This window comes from Cyprinus carpio, chromosome A3 (genome assembly GCF_018340385.1).
Source record: "Cyprinus carpio isolate SPL01 chromosome A3, ASM1834038v1, whole genome shotgun sequence".
Lineage (NCBI taxonomy): Eukaryota > Metazoa > Chordata > Actinopteri > Cypriniformes > Cyprinidae > Cyprinus > Cyprinus carpio.
Window position 1 is genome coordinate 9,074,477 of NC_056574.1, and position 15,425 is coordinate 9,089,901.

Consider the following 15,425-nt stretch of genomic DNA (forward strand, 5'->3'; position numbering starts at 1 on the left):
TACAACATTCTTTTTATCATCATTAATGAAAACCAAGATGATAGGTCAATGAAAGAATTTTGTTGCCTCATTAATTCAAACAAGTAAAAAAAAAAAACTAAAACTAAAGTACATTTTAGGACTCCAAAATGATCTAAAATAAAATGGCAAAATAATTTTAGCTTTAGATACATGAGAGATCATAAAACTTGAATTCTTTATAACCCCCCTACCATAGAAACATGAATATACCAAGACAGTAATAACACTAAACCGCAAAAATAAATAAACAAAATAAAATAACACCGTTAATCCATTTTTTAATTATACTATTTTTGAACCAAAATACTAAAGCTAAATAAACGAAAAAAAAAAAAAAAACAACAACAATAACAAAAAAAAAAAAACACCTCAACATCAACAAATATTGAATCAGTGAGTAAAAAAAACAAAAAACGATATAATATATAAACTATATATAAGATGGTATAAACTAATGGTATAATATACTAATTTTGAACCAAAACCCTAAAGGTAAATAAACTAAAGAAAACACTCAACAAAAATTATATCAGTGAGAGTAAAAAAAAACTAATGAACAAAATTACAAATTTTCATGAGCTTCTTATTTGGTGCCAGGTAACGAAACATTCTTATTTTTGAAGTTACTACAACATTGTTTGAAAATTCAGGTTCTCTTTTGTAGTATTAAACCATTTACTTCACATAGAAACTCACTTGCCTAATGAAAGAAAGCGTTTTAGCTTAATCACTTAAATGTCAGACCGTCAAGGAAATAAAATGCTTGAGAACTCAGGGTTTTGCTCACACTCCAGTAGTAACCCAAAAGAAATCTGAGTTTGTCTTCCTAATTATTAAGTACCAAAATACAATTAAAATGCCACAGCAACATGTCTTTCTCGTATTTAAAAACATTCCTTTGAAAGCTAAAGTTGAACTGATTTGTTACTCGATATGTAACCTGACAGAGCTTTACAAAGCTTTTTATAATGTTGATGGCTAATGTGAGTGTAATGCAATCAATGCATAATGTACAATTTATATTGAAGAAATATTTACACAATACACAGAGGAATTGTAAAAAACAAAGTACAAACTTTATTATTCTGTTTTTACAAAGGCACAAGCCTCTTTTCCCCATAAAAAAAAAAAAATACAATAGCTTCTCAAACAAATGGACAGACTGTCCCACATAAAAAAAAACAACAAAAATAGAAACCAAAAAAAATAAAAAATCATGAAAGAGATGACAGACAATAAAAGCGGGAGAGGGTGAGAGACAGGACAAGTCTGGAGACTGTGGAGACGGCCAGAGGACGTGTGGTGTGCCAGGACAAACGTTGAGGGTTAAACACAGCCGTGTGGTTCAAAGATCACAGCGAGAAGAGCTTCGGTCGAGGACAACAGCTCTTTGAAAACAAGAGTCGCTCCTCGTTATACTACAGTAAGTGCTTCAGGTTCATAAAATCGTCCCCGTTTCCCTCGACACACCCAATCTCTGATATGTCCTCAAGATTTCTTACAGTGATTTCTGCGAGTAGAAAATACACAAAAAATAGACACCCTGTGGCTTCGGTAGAGGAAATGTTCAAACGCGGGAGAGCCAAAGAGAAGACAAAACCGTCATTACAGACGTAACGGGAAAAGACAGCACGAGCAGGACGCTAGTCTCTATGACCCATTATCCAAATAAAAATGCGCAAGGACAAATAAACAAAAAGAGAAAATCTGCCAATGTTAGACCAGCTAGTTCTTCTGGAAGCCCTGATTCCCTGCAGTCTTCGCCGCAATACGAATGACAAGGTCCAGCGTGCTGACAGCACCTGATAAATCCAGCAGCAATAATATTCCTGTAATATTTCATAAGGGAAGGGGGACATGCACACTTTCCGAATTTTTTATTCTTAAAAAAAAAAAAAAAAAAAAACGCCTCTCACCTTCGTCTATGGCCAAATCTTGCCGACTTTAGCATCGACAACTCAACGCAAAACACAACAGTAGACTGTTCTGGAATGTTTGTAAACGTGAGAAGAGATGAACATGGGGCGCCGTGTCTTAACAACGCCCTCCGGCCTTGCTCTCTAGCGCCACCTTCAGGGCTAGTTTAAGGCAGGCCTCTGTGCCTCACCGTGCACACCGAAGCTGTTAAGGCAAGCCACTGGCCATTGCTCCACACAGGATACACTCAGTCTCTCAATCCCACCAGGGGCATGAAGAGCTCACACTATCGCATGGCTTATCCCAGGAGTGTCCAAGCCTGGTCCCGAAGACCAACTTCCTGCAGAGTTTAGCTCTAACTTGTTCCATTCCAGACCTGTACCAATCCTTTATTCAGGTCTTTAATTGGGGTTGGAGCCAAACTCTGCAGGACCATAGCCCTCCAGGAACCAGAGTGGACATCCTTGGCTTATCCGGAGAGCTCTCGCAGGAGTAGGACCACCTTGCACGTGATTATCTGGCGTGGCGTGTACGAACGTCCTTGTCGAACGCCGAGAGATACAGGGAAATAAAAACATTCAAGCGAGCCGAGTGAACCAGCGAGTGCATAGAGCTAGAGCGCATGATTACGGGCTAGTCACTCTAAACATCGTTACAGAGCATCGGACACGACAAACGGACAGGACAAAACTTCTGGGAGAAGACCAAAGGGGCCACAAAGTTGCTCTCAAAGGGGGCCGAGAACCAAAAGAGCTGCATAGGCTGAAAACGGGCCACGACAACCCTGGTAGTGCTATTTCCACACTTTCTCCAAAAAAAAAAAAAAAAAAATTTCATTTTAAGTTTACATTAGCAAGCGTGCTAAAAGCGACACACTAATTTCCTTGCAGGTACGAGCTACCTGACGGTTAGCTTATTCCATTTGATATACAAACCACAAAAATTCGGCCAGAATTTTGAAATCATCTGTGAGGACAGGACCAGGGGCGTTTGACGAGACGGAGGGAGTGCTTCACCCTGCACCAACATACATACTGGGAACCCAGCCCAGTAAAGGCGAGCGACATTAAGTGCACAAAGTCCCCCTCTTTGCGGGATAACTTTGTGTTATTTACAAAGTGCGCGACTCGAAGCCCCTCTAAGCAGTGGCGGTCTTTGTCGACAATCAAAAGGTGCCCGCCGACAAAAGAGAAACTAGGGGCGAGTCTGCGCCAAAAAAAACAACACCCAAACAACAACAACAAAAGAAAGGTAACATTTCCTCTAAAGTTTCGGAAGCCATAGTGTGGAACAGGTTTCTGATGTCTCATTGGCTCACAGTGATGCTTCAAGCCTCCCCAGAACGGAAAGAGGAATATGACGCAACCAGAGGGTGAGGCAAAAGGTTCATTCTACGAGACGTGACATGAGAACGGGATTCCTCCGATCAGAACTCTCTACTGCCCTCTTATGGGCAGGATGTAGAGCAGGAAGTGATAAAGCAGAGGCCTGGAAGACCTGTGGCGGATTCTGACGGAGATTTTGCGATTCCCTCACAAAATCGCTTACATGGGAGCGTAATTGGTGAAACAGAAGCCAGTTCAACGGAGTATGAGTAACAGCTGTATCATATGAATGTATCAACAAGTTACCAGAGTGCTATGGTGTTATAGTGTACTGTGAGAGTATACATAAGCGTGCTCTTTCTGTTTGCGGCACATCTGCTTTTTTTTTCTTGTTTTTTTGTTTTGTTTTTTACCCCCCCCCCCACAAAGAAACCTTCAAGTCATTGAGTCTGTGAGTCCCGTATGCGAGTGTGAAGACAGCGACAAAAAGAGAGGAGAGAGAAAGAAAGAATATTTCTGCTGGAGGCCCTTCCCCGCAGACCCCTCGCCCCCTCTCCGTGCCCCCCGTTACATGTGGTGGGCCGATATGGGGGTGGGGGTGACCGGGGCAGTTAACAGTCCTCAGATCCTTCGTTGTCAGAAGCGGTGTCGGAGTCGCCGGTGTCTGTGAGGACACGGCCCGGGGTGACGATGACCGCCCGGCGCTTTTCCTCCTCGGGCACGACCATCCTGTCCTGCGTGCCTTCGATGTGCTGGATGGCCTGCAGGAAAACCGGAAGAAAATGTCAGGTGACTTGTTTAATATCCAAATGCTTTATTTTCCAAAACAACTGGTTTTACAATTGCTTGTTCTGAACTAAAATAGCTCAGGATGGTTTACAAATCTCCCAACAAAAGAGAAGTTGAGGTGTGGAGCTGCACAGGGCGTAATAGTGCTGCAGGGACCACATCTTGTTGCATGCCAAGACCTGGAAATGAGCATTTTAACACTTCCAGTTCCATCGTCCTGAAGTCAATGTTTTTTTTTTTTTAAATTGGTTTTTGGTTAAATGCCTGGAATAAAGTCTGTGGTTAACATGAGCTCAAGATATTTTCATGTTTTATTCTATGACATAAAACACATCTGTAATACCCAGTTGGATGTGATTGTTTAAAGTTAAATAACCTTTGGTTTGTCACAGAGCTTATTTTCTGCCATTCGAAAAAAAAAGCCTAAGGAAAAAAGTTTTCGTCGAGGGGAACAAAATTGTGATTTGAAATGCTGCACAATTTGGCCAAAAATTTTATTGTACGTGAATATGACTATAAAAATCGTAATATAATTATTTTTTCTAATGGATTCAGGTGCAGTTCTTTAGTGTCCACACCAAACCTTCAAGTGTGAAAACGCCTTTAACACCTACATATCTCTCCACTAAGCCACACCTTCACTACAAGGGAACCTGGCAGTTAAATCTCACTCAGGACTTTCTCTGTGAGCTGGGCAGAAATGTGTTTTACCTGCACAATGGTGTCCAAGTTCTGTCGTGATGTGGATGCTGTGTTGATCACGGAGGTGGGGCCCATGGTTACCACAGTGACATGATGTGGAGGGGGCGGCGGCGCAGGGGCGGGAACAATTACTGTGGCGTGATGAGTGGGCGCAGGCGGCGTGGCAGGAGAAAACACCTGAGGAACACAGCAGGACAGAGGGTTACAATAAATTACAAACCATTCCATGAAGAAAGTCAGCAAGAAATCAGAACTGACACTTTATTTATGCATATAGTTACTTTATGTATATGATCTTACTGTGCATGATTCATCCTTGCACATTACTCAAAAGAAAAAAAAGTTTGGGGCTGGTAAGATTTTTATGTTTTTGGAAAAAGTCTCTTATGCTCGCCAACGCTGCATTAAAATAATTTAAAAATACAATAAACCAATATTTTATGAAATATGATTGCAATTTAAAAGAACTCTCTCGACTATGTTTTCTATAAAACCATATTTTAAAAAGTAATTTATTGCAGTGATACAAAGCTGAATTTTCAGCATCATTACTTCGGTCTTCAGTGTCACATGATCCTTCAGAAATCATTCTAATATACTGATTTGCTGCTCAAAAAACATTTATTATTGCCATAAATGTTGAAAACAGTTGTGCTGCTTAATATTTTTGTAGAAACCGCAATGCATTTTTCAGGATTCTTTAATGAATAGAAAGTCCAAAAGAACAGCTTTTATTCATTATTTGAAATAGAAATATTTTGCAGCATTATAAATGCTTTTACAGTCACTTTTGACCAATTTAATACACCCTTGCTGAATAAGAGTTAAAACAAATTAAAAAATCGTACTAAATTGTAATAATATAATCATGTTCTCCGCTGCTAAAACTGCTTGTAAAAACAATATAAAAAGACATCAAAAGGTGATATTACACAATCAAATCAAGCCCTGCCCTACATTATTATCTGAATACTGTCACTCAGAAATCTGTCAGTTAGATGGTTTGTTTACGTCATTTGAGGTCGTCTTTAACTCTTCTAATGCCCTCTAGTGGATCAACACATCAGATCAACATACAAACGGCACTGCAAAACCATCCTGAGTATTTCAATCTATCAGTGAATGTCTGACCAGCGGGCTGCGAGCAGGTGTGGTGGTCTCTTTTCCCAGCTGTTCTTGCTGCTGCTGTTGAAGATGAAGCAGGGTTTGCGTCTGCACGTGCTGCTCCTGGAGCTGCTGAGTGATCACCTTTAGCTTCTCTGGGTACAAGTGGGCATCCAGTGAGCGGATCTAACAGAAACACAGAGACCCTCGGTCAGCACACATGCAGAAGAGAACGGAGAGCAGTGTTTCCTCTTAATACTTTTTTATTTTGTGTCTGAGGAAGTTTCTCTCGCACGTTAGCAGCAGAGATTGGGGTTTCATTTGCACTTCAAGTGCGATGTTCAGAAACGATTCAAGCTCTCTGGGGAGCTGCACACCTTCTGTGAATTCTCATTAAATATGCAAAGACTAAAGCGAGCTAATTTTAGCGAGCAAAGTGATGCAGCAAAAGAAAAGTTTGGTAACGGATTTCACAGATGACAACTCTCCAGCACTAGTCCATGATGAATACAGATCTGAGCGACAGATCAAACAGATCCTGATGAGTTTTCGTTAAGATTTACAAAATTTGCCAAATATTTTAGCATATCCTTTACAAACACTCTGTTTTTTATATATATATTTTTGTGTTTTTGTTTTTGTGTGTGTGTGTGTGTTTGTGTGTGTGTGTGTGTGTGTGTGTGTGTGTAAAAATTGTCTGTATTTTTAAAAACATATTTATAAATAATGTTTATTTAAATATAATGCCATCTCCCTCTATACACATATATAACATTTTATACATTTCTTAAAAATTACTAAATATCAATGATCATCAACAATCATATAGGCCAATTACAGATAATTATGAATATATAATAAATGTATATATAAAATTGTGTGTGTGTGTGTGTGTGTTTCTTCTGCTCATCAAGCCTGCATTTATTTGATCAAAAATACAGAAAAAAAATGTAATATTGTGATATATTATTACAACTTAAAATAATTGTTTTTAAATTTATTATACTTTAAATTATCATTTATTTCTGTGATGCAAAGCTGAATTTTTAGGATCATTATCACATGATCCTTTAGAAATCATTCTAATATGATGATTCATTATCAAAGTTGGAAACAGTTCTGCTGCTTAATATTTTTTCAGAACATGTGATACTTAGTAATTTTTTTTTTTTTTTAATAAAATCAATACTTTTATTCAGCAAGGATGTGTTAAATTGATAAAAAGTGATAGTAAAGAAAATATATTATTAGAATATATATTATTAGAAATTGTTTTTTATTTTGAATAAATGCAGTTCTTTTTAACCTTTTATTCATCAAATATATTAGACAGCAGAACTGTTTCCAACACTCATAATAAATCAGAATATTAGAATGATTTCTAAATGATCATGTGATAGACTGATGTTACATGTGACACTGAAGGCTGGAGTAATGATGATATATATATACACACATACACACACATACAAGTATAAAATACAGTCAATAAAATATAGATTTTTATATATGGCTGATATTTTTACTCTTTAACTATTATGATGGCCAATATAATGAATCCTATTAAACAGAGATACACATATATTCAATAAACAACAACAAGAACAACTAAAATTGGCTGATATTGACTGTTGATAATTGTTTTATCATAAACTATTTGGTACTTTTGTCAGCCAACTGAAAAAAAAGAGTTTGAGTAATAAAATAAATACAGATTAATAAACTGTCATATCCCCAAACCCACACTTATGGTGATAATATACAGCGCTAACACTGGCCAATCCTGATAAGGTCAGTAATGCACCTGTTCTTCCAGCATCATGCGAACGGAGCGCTCTTTATCCAGCTGTTGTCGGAGTTCGATCATCTCTCGCCGGAGATCCTCCACCTTCTCCTCCTCCAGAATGTCTGGAGATCCAATCCCTTCATCCTTCTCCTCGGCGCGCCTCCTCTTCGGGGACGAGCCGCTGAACTCCTTCTGATGGGAGGCAGAGGAAAACATGAGACGACAGGAAAGAATCAGAGAGCACTGGAGATACAAGATACACAGTCAAAAAGATGGGTATAAAGATCTCAATGGTCTTATAACAGCCATCCGTTATATTCAGGGATGTGATTTTTCCGTATGTATTTTCCGACCTCTGAGGGACATTTTTTTTTTTTTTTTTTTATGGGGTTTGTTACTGCATGATGATTGAAATCGCGCAAATGGCCTTACGCTATTACCTAAATAAACTGCGAAAAGAAACATCACGGACAGAACGGTCCTGAGAGCGCTGCACGAGTTCGTGGCGCCATCTGCAGGACAGTTAAAGTGTTCAGATGATTCAAAGTGTCAAACGCGAGCAGAATCAGCGCTAAACGTGTTACTCAACCCAGAGACTTTTTATGCATGGCGGTGATAATTTGAGATTGGTAGTGCTGTCATAAAATCCACAACGGTTGTGCTGTAATGATATACTAGGCTGTAGTGTGACACGCTACATGTCTGCTGTTACAGGACTGTGTTTAGTTGTGATTCACTGTTACTGCTGCGCTGGGTTTGAGCCGCTTAAATCTGCATTTGAGAACGCAACATTCATCATTAGAAATGTTTATAAATCTGTTGTTGTTTACAGCAAGGAGTTTCAGTGTCACATGATCTTCAGAAATCATTCTAATATGCTGATTTGCTGCTCAAGAAACATTTCTCATTATTATAAATGTTAAAAACAGTTTTGCTGCTTAATATTTTTGTGGAAACAATGATACCACGCAAACATTTCTATAAGATTTAAAAAAAGAGAGAAATTAATTGTATTCATGCATGAAAGTGACAAAAAGTGATTTGAAATGATTTCTATTTAATGAATGCATTAACAAATTTAATATATTAGATAAATGCAAATAAATGCTGTTCATTAAACTTTATATTTATCAAAAAATCCTGAAAAATAAAATGCACCATCATTTCCACACAAAATATGAAACAGCAAAATTGTTTTCAGCACTGATGATAATCAGAAATATTTCTTGAGAGTCAAATAAATTGTGATGATTTCTAAAAGATCATGTGACACTGAAAACTGGAGTAATGTTGAAGCAAATTCTGCTTTGCATCACAAGAATAACATTACATTTTATAATATATTAAAATTGAAAACTTATTATGTATTTGTATTAATATTTCTTTTTTTTTTTTACTTTATTTTGATCAAATAAATTCAGCCTTGATGAGCAGAAGATAATTATTCCAAAATCATTAATAACTGTAATGTTTCCAAGTTTTTGGCAGGTACTTTAATAATAATAATAATAATTCTATATACTTTACTATAATATATTATAGTACTTTATTATAATATATTATTATATTGTTGTCATGATTATTAAATGCTGCTTTTTATTTTTTTACAGGACACTATGTATTTTTACAATATAAGATATATCTTTTAATGTGCTAAAATATATATTTTAAATAATGAGTTCAGGGGCATGACTTGTGGGCGTGGCTTGGGGCGTGGTCTGATTTTCCAGTTTTTTTTGTCTCTAGCTGATCACATGCCTGTATACTGATAAGATACTGTATTTATATGTCAATGAAGAGCCTGACCTGTATGTAGCGTTTGAGTTGGGTGTTTTGTTGCAGCAGCCGTGTCTTCTCCTGCTCCAGAGAAAAGATGTATTCAGCCGTCTGCTGTAAGATGGCAGCCTGAGAGAGAGAGAAAGATCACGTTACATCCATCTGAATGAACTGGCACGATGGACCACACTGATGCTGAACATCTTATGTGATAGACGCTGTAAGCACACTACCATTCATAAGTTTGGGGTCAGGAGGACTGTTTTTTTTAAATGAATTGTTTTTTTCAACAAGGATGGATTATTTTGGTCAAAGGTGACAAATAAATGCTGTCTCTTTCGAATAAATGCTGTTCTTTTGAACTCTCTATTCGGCAAAACCTCAGTTTCCACAACAATATTAATCAGCACGACTGTTTTCAACACTGATAATAATAAGAAATGTTTCTTAAGCAGCAAATCAGCATATTAGCATGATTTCTGAAGATCATGTGACACTGAAGATGCTGCTGAAAATTCAGCTTTGATTACAGGAATAAATACAATTTTATAATATATTCAAACAGAAAACAGTTTTTTTTATTGTAATAATATTTTCACAATATTACTGTATTTTACTGCATTTTTGATCAAAATTAATGTAGCCTTGGTGAGCAGAAGAGACTTAAACTTAAGTATAGCATATGGTAACAATGGTGAGGAATTAAAAGTTAAAATTAAAAATTTTGTGGTGGCATCTACACTTACATAAAATCTATATTTAAAGGAATAGTTCAAACAATATTGTCATAACTTACACACCCTCGCAAATCTGTTTAAGATTCAGCAGATGTTTAAAAAAGTTCATGTAGACTTTTCCAATGCAACAAAAGCAGACGGGAAGATTAGCAATTAATGATGGTTTATATAAAAAATAATAAAAATAATAAAAAAAAAAAAACACTATTGCATAAAAAAATGATCCAATCCCAACTCATTGGAGAAGAGAAGATTATGAGAGAACAACCTAGAAACTTTCACACGCAACACTTGTATTATTTAAGAAGAGTTGCACTATAGCATTATGAGTTACGTTGACAACTTCAGTTGTACTTCTAAGCCGCTTCATCTCATGAGGGTGAGTCAATGACAGTGAAGTAATCATTCAACTCAACACTTGGTTTCCACTCTCTCTGTTTGTCTGACTCACCTTGCTTAGCTTTTCTCCGTCACTATGCGGGATGAGTGTTTTCAGAGACTGGAAGCCAGCGTTGATGCTCTGCATGCGCCGGCGCTCATTACTGTTGGCGATTTCCCGCCGAATCCGCCGCTCCTGGTCCCGCGCCGTCTCTGGCGTGAGGGGAATGTTTGCTAAGCTGTGAAGAGGAGATATTACCGCGCTTTAGTCTACTTTCATTTTAAACGATTAATTATTGCATTTAACCTCTCAATTAATATGAGGTCATAAAGCAGCACGTGTGATACCCTCACACTTAAATTGCAAAAAATTTAATTGAATTTAAAAAAAAATTAAAACATTATATACATTAAACACTGAGATTCAAAAGAGTTGAATAATGCTAAATTAATTCTTTTTGAAAATAAAACTGTTTATATTTCAACTAAAGCTATTTTCCTTTTGCTTACATCTCTAAAACAGGATGCAACCTTGAGAGAGAGAAACATCAGAGTGTGAAAGAGAAAATCGACTTTCCTGAAAGCTCATTGTCTCTGAATTCGAGCCCCTGGAAATCTCTGCCTCGCACGATCACATGCGTGCTTTGGCCGAGGAAATCAAACCCTAATTGAACTTCCTCCCTGTCTGGGCATCTCACGGGGTATCTCTGGAAAGCCTCTCTTATCAGCAGCGCCTCAGCTGCATGAGGACAAACACGGGGAACAATTGTGCCGGCGCACATGAGGGGGAGAGAGAGGTTTCCCCACGTCCAAGCAGCTCAAAACCCAACAAACAGATCCAGTGCCAGAATCACAACTAAAGCCAACTGTGGAACGAGAGATACGGTCAGATCAGCCGTTTCCAGCCATATGCATTGAACATGACCCAGCTTCTTTCATGCATGAAAAAATAAAATGGTCAAATGAGCATTTAAATTTCAGCATGGGGTGGGAGACTTTTGTGTTATTAAAGCTGCCTTAAAAAAATTAATATATATATTTAAAACAGTACTACATGTTTTATATTAAATAAGTGAACCTATAATAACAATTTTAATTAATATTTTAAAACCATAATAATGTTTTAATAATATACAAATAATAATAGTAATGTTTTATGAGTAATAATTAAACAATAAGAATAAAAGTAATATTAAATAACACTAATAACAATAATAATAATAAAAATAACACTTAAAAAATAATGTTATAATAACAATAATAATTTTAACTAATTACACAGATTAAAGTTGAAAAAAGGCCAAAGTACAAGCTTGTATTGATATGACAAGATTGATCAAATATTACGGACGGAGCACTGGTCATATGCCTTGGTGTTTTTACTCAAAAAACATTATGAATTAAATTAACTGCTATAAAAAAATAATAATTTGCATCCTTTAGTTTAAACTGGACTTTAATGACTATTTTAAATCTAGAAGAGAAGGAAGAATTGCCTTTGCTTTCTGCATTTTCAAAACACTGGCCACTTTAAATGTTGCTTTTTAACCTAAAAGGAAAGATAAAATAACTATAAATATATAAATATACATAAAAGTAGAGCAACATTTCACCACCAACAAAAAAGAACGACGTACGGCCTTGGAGTTTTCTAAAACTGTAAAACCATGTTATTCTACGTTCTTTAGAGTACTTCAACTGATATACTGAAGAACCGTGGTATTACCTATAAATCTGCAAAGTGTCCATAGTAAAAATAATAGCACATCATAACTGAGACCAGACGCTTTATTTGTATGCAGTTTACTTTGGGCAAAAACTACAATTCCCAGAACGCCCTGCGCTAATCGTCTCACTGGCCCCGCCCCCTTTCTGAGAATGGATCGCAGACGCATTGACGGGGCCTTCCTTCAACGGCATACACACCCCCTTATTAAAATAACACCAGTTATTAATTTACTAACCACTAAAAACTTCATATTCCATTCATAATGGGCCAAACCTGTAATATCGAGCGAGACGATCAACACGCTCGCTGTGCTAATTAAAAAACATCGTGTTCACGGATGATACGGTCCGCCATTACAACAATGCGCCTCTCGCGTTTCCTCCGTCCATGCGGCAGCAGCGACGCAGTCCAAATATCATCTGATCTCTGTCCCGCCGCACGCACGGCGAGATTTCTCGCGCTTAACGCCCATTTCAGCCTCATATCTCGGGGGAACTCGTATGCAAAGGCAGTCAGGAGACTTTTAATATTTGATTGCGATGAGAAACAGACGACGCCAAATGCACGAGCCACAAGCATGGCCGCACTGCCCACAATAACTTAAGTCCCGAAAACACACGAACTTCAGCACAAACACACTTCTAAGCACCAAACCCCTCTATAGGACGACAAATTTACTGGTGGGACGAAACACGCGCGGTTTGTGATATTAAATACACGCGCGAGACCAGCAGCGTGGTGTGTGTGCATGCAACCACGTGGTTTGTGTTTGTTAGACACAAAACGCATCGATTTCACGGAGATATTTCATAGGTAACACTGACCTGACAAGCCAGGGGGCTTCCATAGAGCCCTGTGGGATGTATTAAATGTAGAAAACCGAGTCTCGCATGGGATCCGTCCCGTCAGGATAAGCGCGTGTACACAATAACACAGAAATCACGCACGCAGGTCACTCTAGTAGTAGCGCTGCTGCTGTTGGCGCGCGATTAAAGAATCGCGAACATATGCGTGCGCATTTGTTAAAAGGGGGTCTCACGTACCTGCACAAGCCCCCTATGACTTCTTTCTCGGTTTTCCTGAAATGTTGCAAGGAGGGCACCTTCTGAGCTGGTACCATGAAATACTCCATGCTTCTCTCCAGCTCTGGCTCCTCGAGTCTTCTTGTACTTTATCGGTTTAAAAACACAACAGCAGCTTCTTCGTGTCTCTTTCTCATTTAAGAAGCAGTGCTGTGCGCGTCCTGCTGATCTCGGGCATGAGCGTTGAGTTGTAAGGGTACTCTACTCTTCCAGCTGATGGGGTTCCCTCGTAGTGTGTGTGGCTGGCGCGCGCTCGCTCGCTCTCGTTCCCTCCCTCCTTCTGCATGTGTGTGTTTGCAGCTGATCGGATGTCTTTCAAGGCGGGAAACAGCTGGTAGGAATCACACAGCGCTGCACTACCAAAAAGCCTCCTTCCGCCGAGCTGGAGGACTTGCGTGTAAACAAAGGAGTATTGCAACAGCATCCAAACATCGAGCGTGTTCTCCTAAAACCAGTTTCATTCAGACTGCATGACAGAAAGGGTTTTGTTATTGATGCATTTAAATATCTAACACACCGTGCAGATCCAAAATGCACTGGGTGCGTTAAATATAGTGATTTTATACAGTGCACTTAAATGTAGTTTCATGAAACAAAATATAAATTAAAGCATAATGCATATCTTAAAACACTGATCTAGATCTAATATGGTCCGCCCGTGTCCATTTAGTCAATTTTTTTTACATTAAATAAGTTTTAAAGCATTAACCTAAATATAAATCAATGCACGTGTATTAAAATATAAATCTCTTCGTGTTGCATATTAATATAATTGATCAAGATCTGTTAAAATTATGTCATTTTTATAGGCTAGTTTTTTTTTTATTAATATTAAAATTATTGATATAGATCTGTTCAAACGGGTTATATTATAGTCTAGCTTTTATTTATTGCTTTTGTTCAAGCAATAATATGGAATTATTGATCACGATGTGTTAAAATTATGCAGGTTGTATTTTTTTTAAAGCATTAATTATATTTTTACGGTTTACCATATGTAAAATATCTGCGCTCAGAGCAATGCATAATGCATTTCTTAAAATCGTCTGTCTGGATCTGTTTAGATAGATTATTTCATTAATAAGCGCGCGCTTCACTTTAAAGCGAATACGTCAAAAATCAATGCGCGACACAGTTCATAATGAATGATTATATCGCTCTAGGTCTATTATGTAGCTCAGTGAATGTAAATAGGCTCTCTTTCTTTGCCCAGTCTGAGGGGTAAACATGCGGGGATCAGCTGACAGGCTGGCAGGGCTTTACAACAACAACACCAACCAGAGGAGAGAGAGAGAGGGCTGACACTCAAACACCATTTTGGGTGCATGAAAGTTGTAGTTGTAGGAGGAGGAACAGGAGTTACCTAATCGCATGCTCGAAGCACAAATCACACACACAGACAAAATGGGAGCGGTCATGAAGAACCCGGAAATGTGTTTTACGGTGACTCAACCACGAGCACGAGCTGTGATATACGAACACAGACGGACGGAGGAAGTGACACTGTTTAGATATTTCACCTCTTACAAGTTCTGCATAACCGTTTCTGCGAAGCTGCTTTGAAACATTCTGTAGAGTGAGAAGCGGTATACAAACAAATCTGAACTGAATGGAATTAATGTCCACTTTGTATTTTATATAAAATATGATAATAAAATATAAAGTAAAATAATATTTAGTATCATAATACAATGATACAATCAAATTATATTTTTTATAAAACGTTTTTCAAATTTCTAATAATAATTTTATATATATATATATATATATATATATATATATATATATATATATATATATATATATATATATATATATATATATATATATATATCGCATCCAAAATAAACATTTTTGTTTACATAATATATGTATGTGTACTGTGTATATTAATTATGTATATATAAATACACAAACATACAGTGTGAAATATTTGCATGCATATACATTTGTATTCTTAGATTTTATATAGTATATATAAATATATTTTATATATAAACATAACATATTTTTCTTAAGTAATATATATGTATTATTTAAGAAAAATATGTTATGTTTATATATAAAAATATATTTATA

The 15,425-nt window shown here is 37.1% G+C and overlaps 1 protein-coding gene across 4 annotated transcripts; it reads right to left on the reverse strand.

Moving 5' to 3' along the window:
• Window positions 1-1,914: 1,914 nt before the first annotated feature.
• On the reverse strand, window positions 1,915-13,685 carry LOC109046523 (transcription factor AP-4). Of its 4 annotated transcripts, none has more exons than XM_042717426.1 (7): window positions 13,308-13,685; window positions 10,609-10,774; window positions 9,451-9,549; window positions 7,663-7,833; window positions 5,886-6,044; window positions 4,764-4,931; window positions 1,915-4,024 (listed from the first exon to the last, which is right to left on the reverse strand). In XM_042717426.1, exons 1-7 carry the CDS (start codon window positions 13,394-13,396, stop codon window positions 3,875-3,877), a joined length of 1,002 nt encoding a protein of 333 aa, XP_042573360.1. In that variant the 5' UTR covers window positions 13,397-13,685; the 3' UTR covers window positions 1,915-3,874. The 4 variants fall into 4 exon arrangements, with proteins under 4 accessions (XP_042573360.1, XP_042573350.1, XP_042573364.1 ...); XM_042717416.1 differs by having other exon boundaries at window positions 7,663-7,836; window positions 13,308-13,678; XM_042717430.1 differs by lacking the exon at window positions 13,308-13,685 and adding an exon at window positions 13,089-13,282 and having other exon boundaries at window positions 7,663-7,836.
• Between the last annotated feature and the right edge of the window lie 1,740 nt (window positions 13,686-15,425).

Coding starts and splice junctions, on each gene's coding strand:
- LOC109046523 (XM_042717416.1), bottom strand. CDS start 13,396: ATGGAGTATTTCATGGTACCAGCTCAGAAGGTGCCCTCCTTGCAACAT. Junction 9,550..10,608: donor ACGGAGAAAAGCTAAGCAAG/GTGAGTCAGACA, acceptor TCTCTCTCTCAG/GCTGCCATCTTACAGCAGAC. Junction 7,837..9,450: donor AACTCAAACGCTACATACAG/GTCAGGCTCTTC, acceptor GCCTCCCATCAG/AAGGAGTTCAGCGGCTCGTC.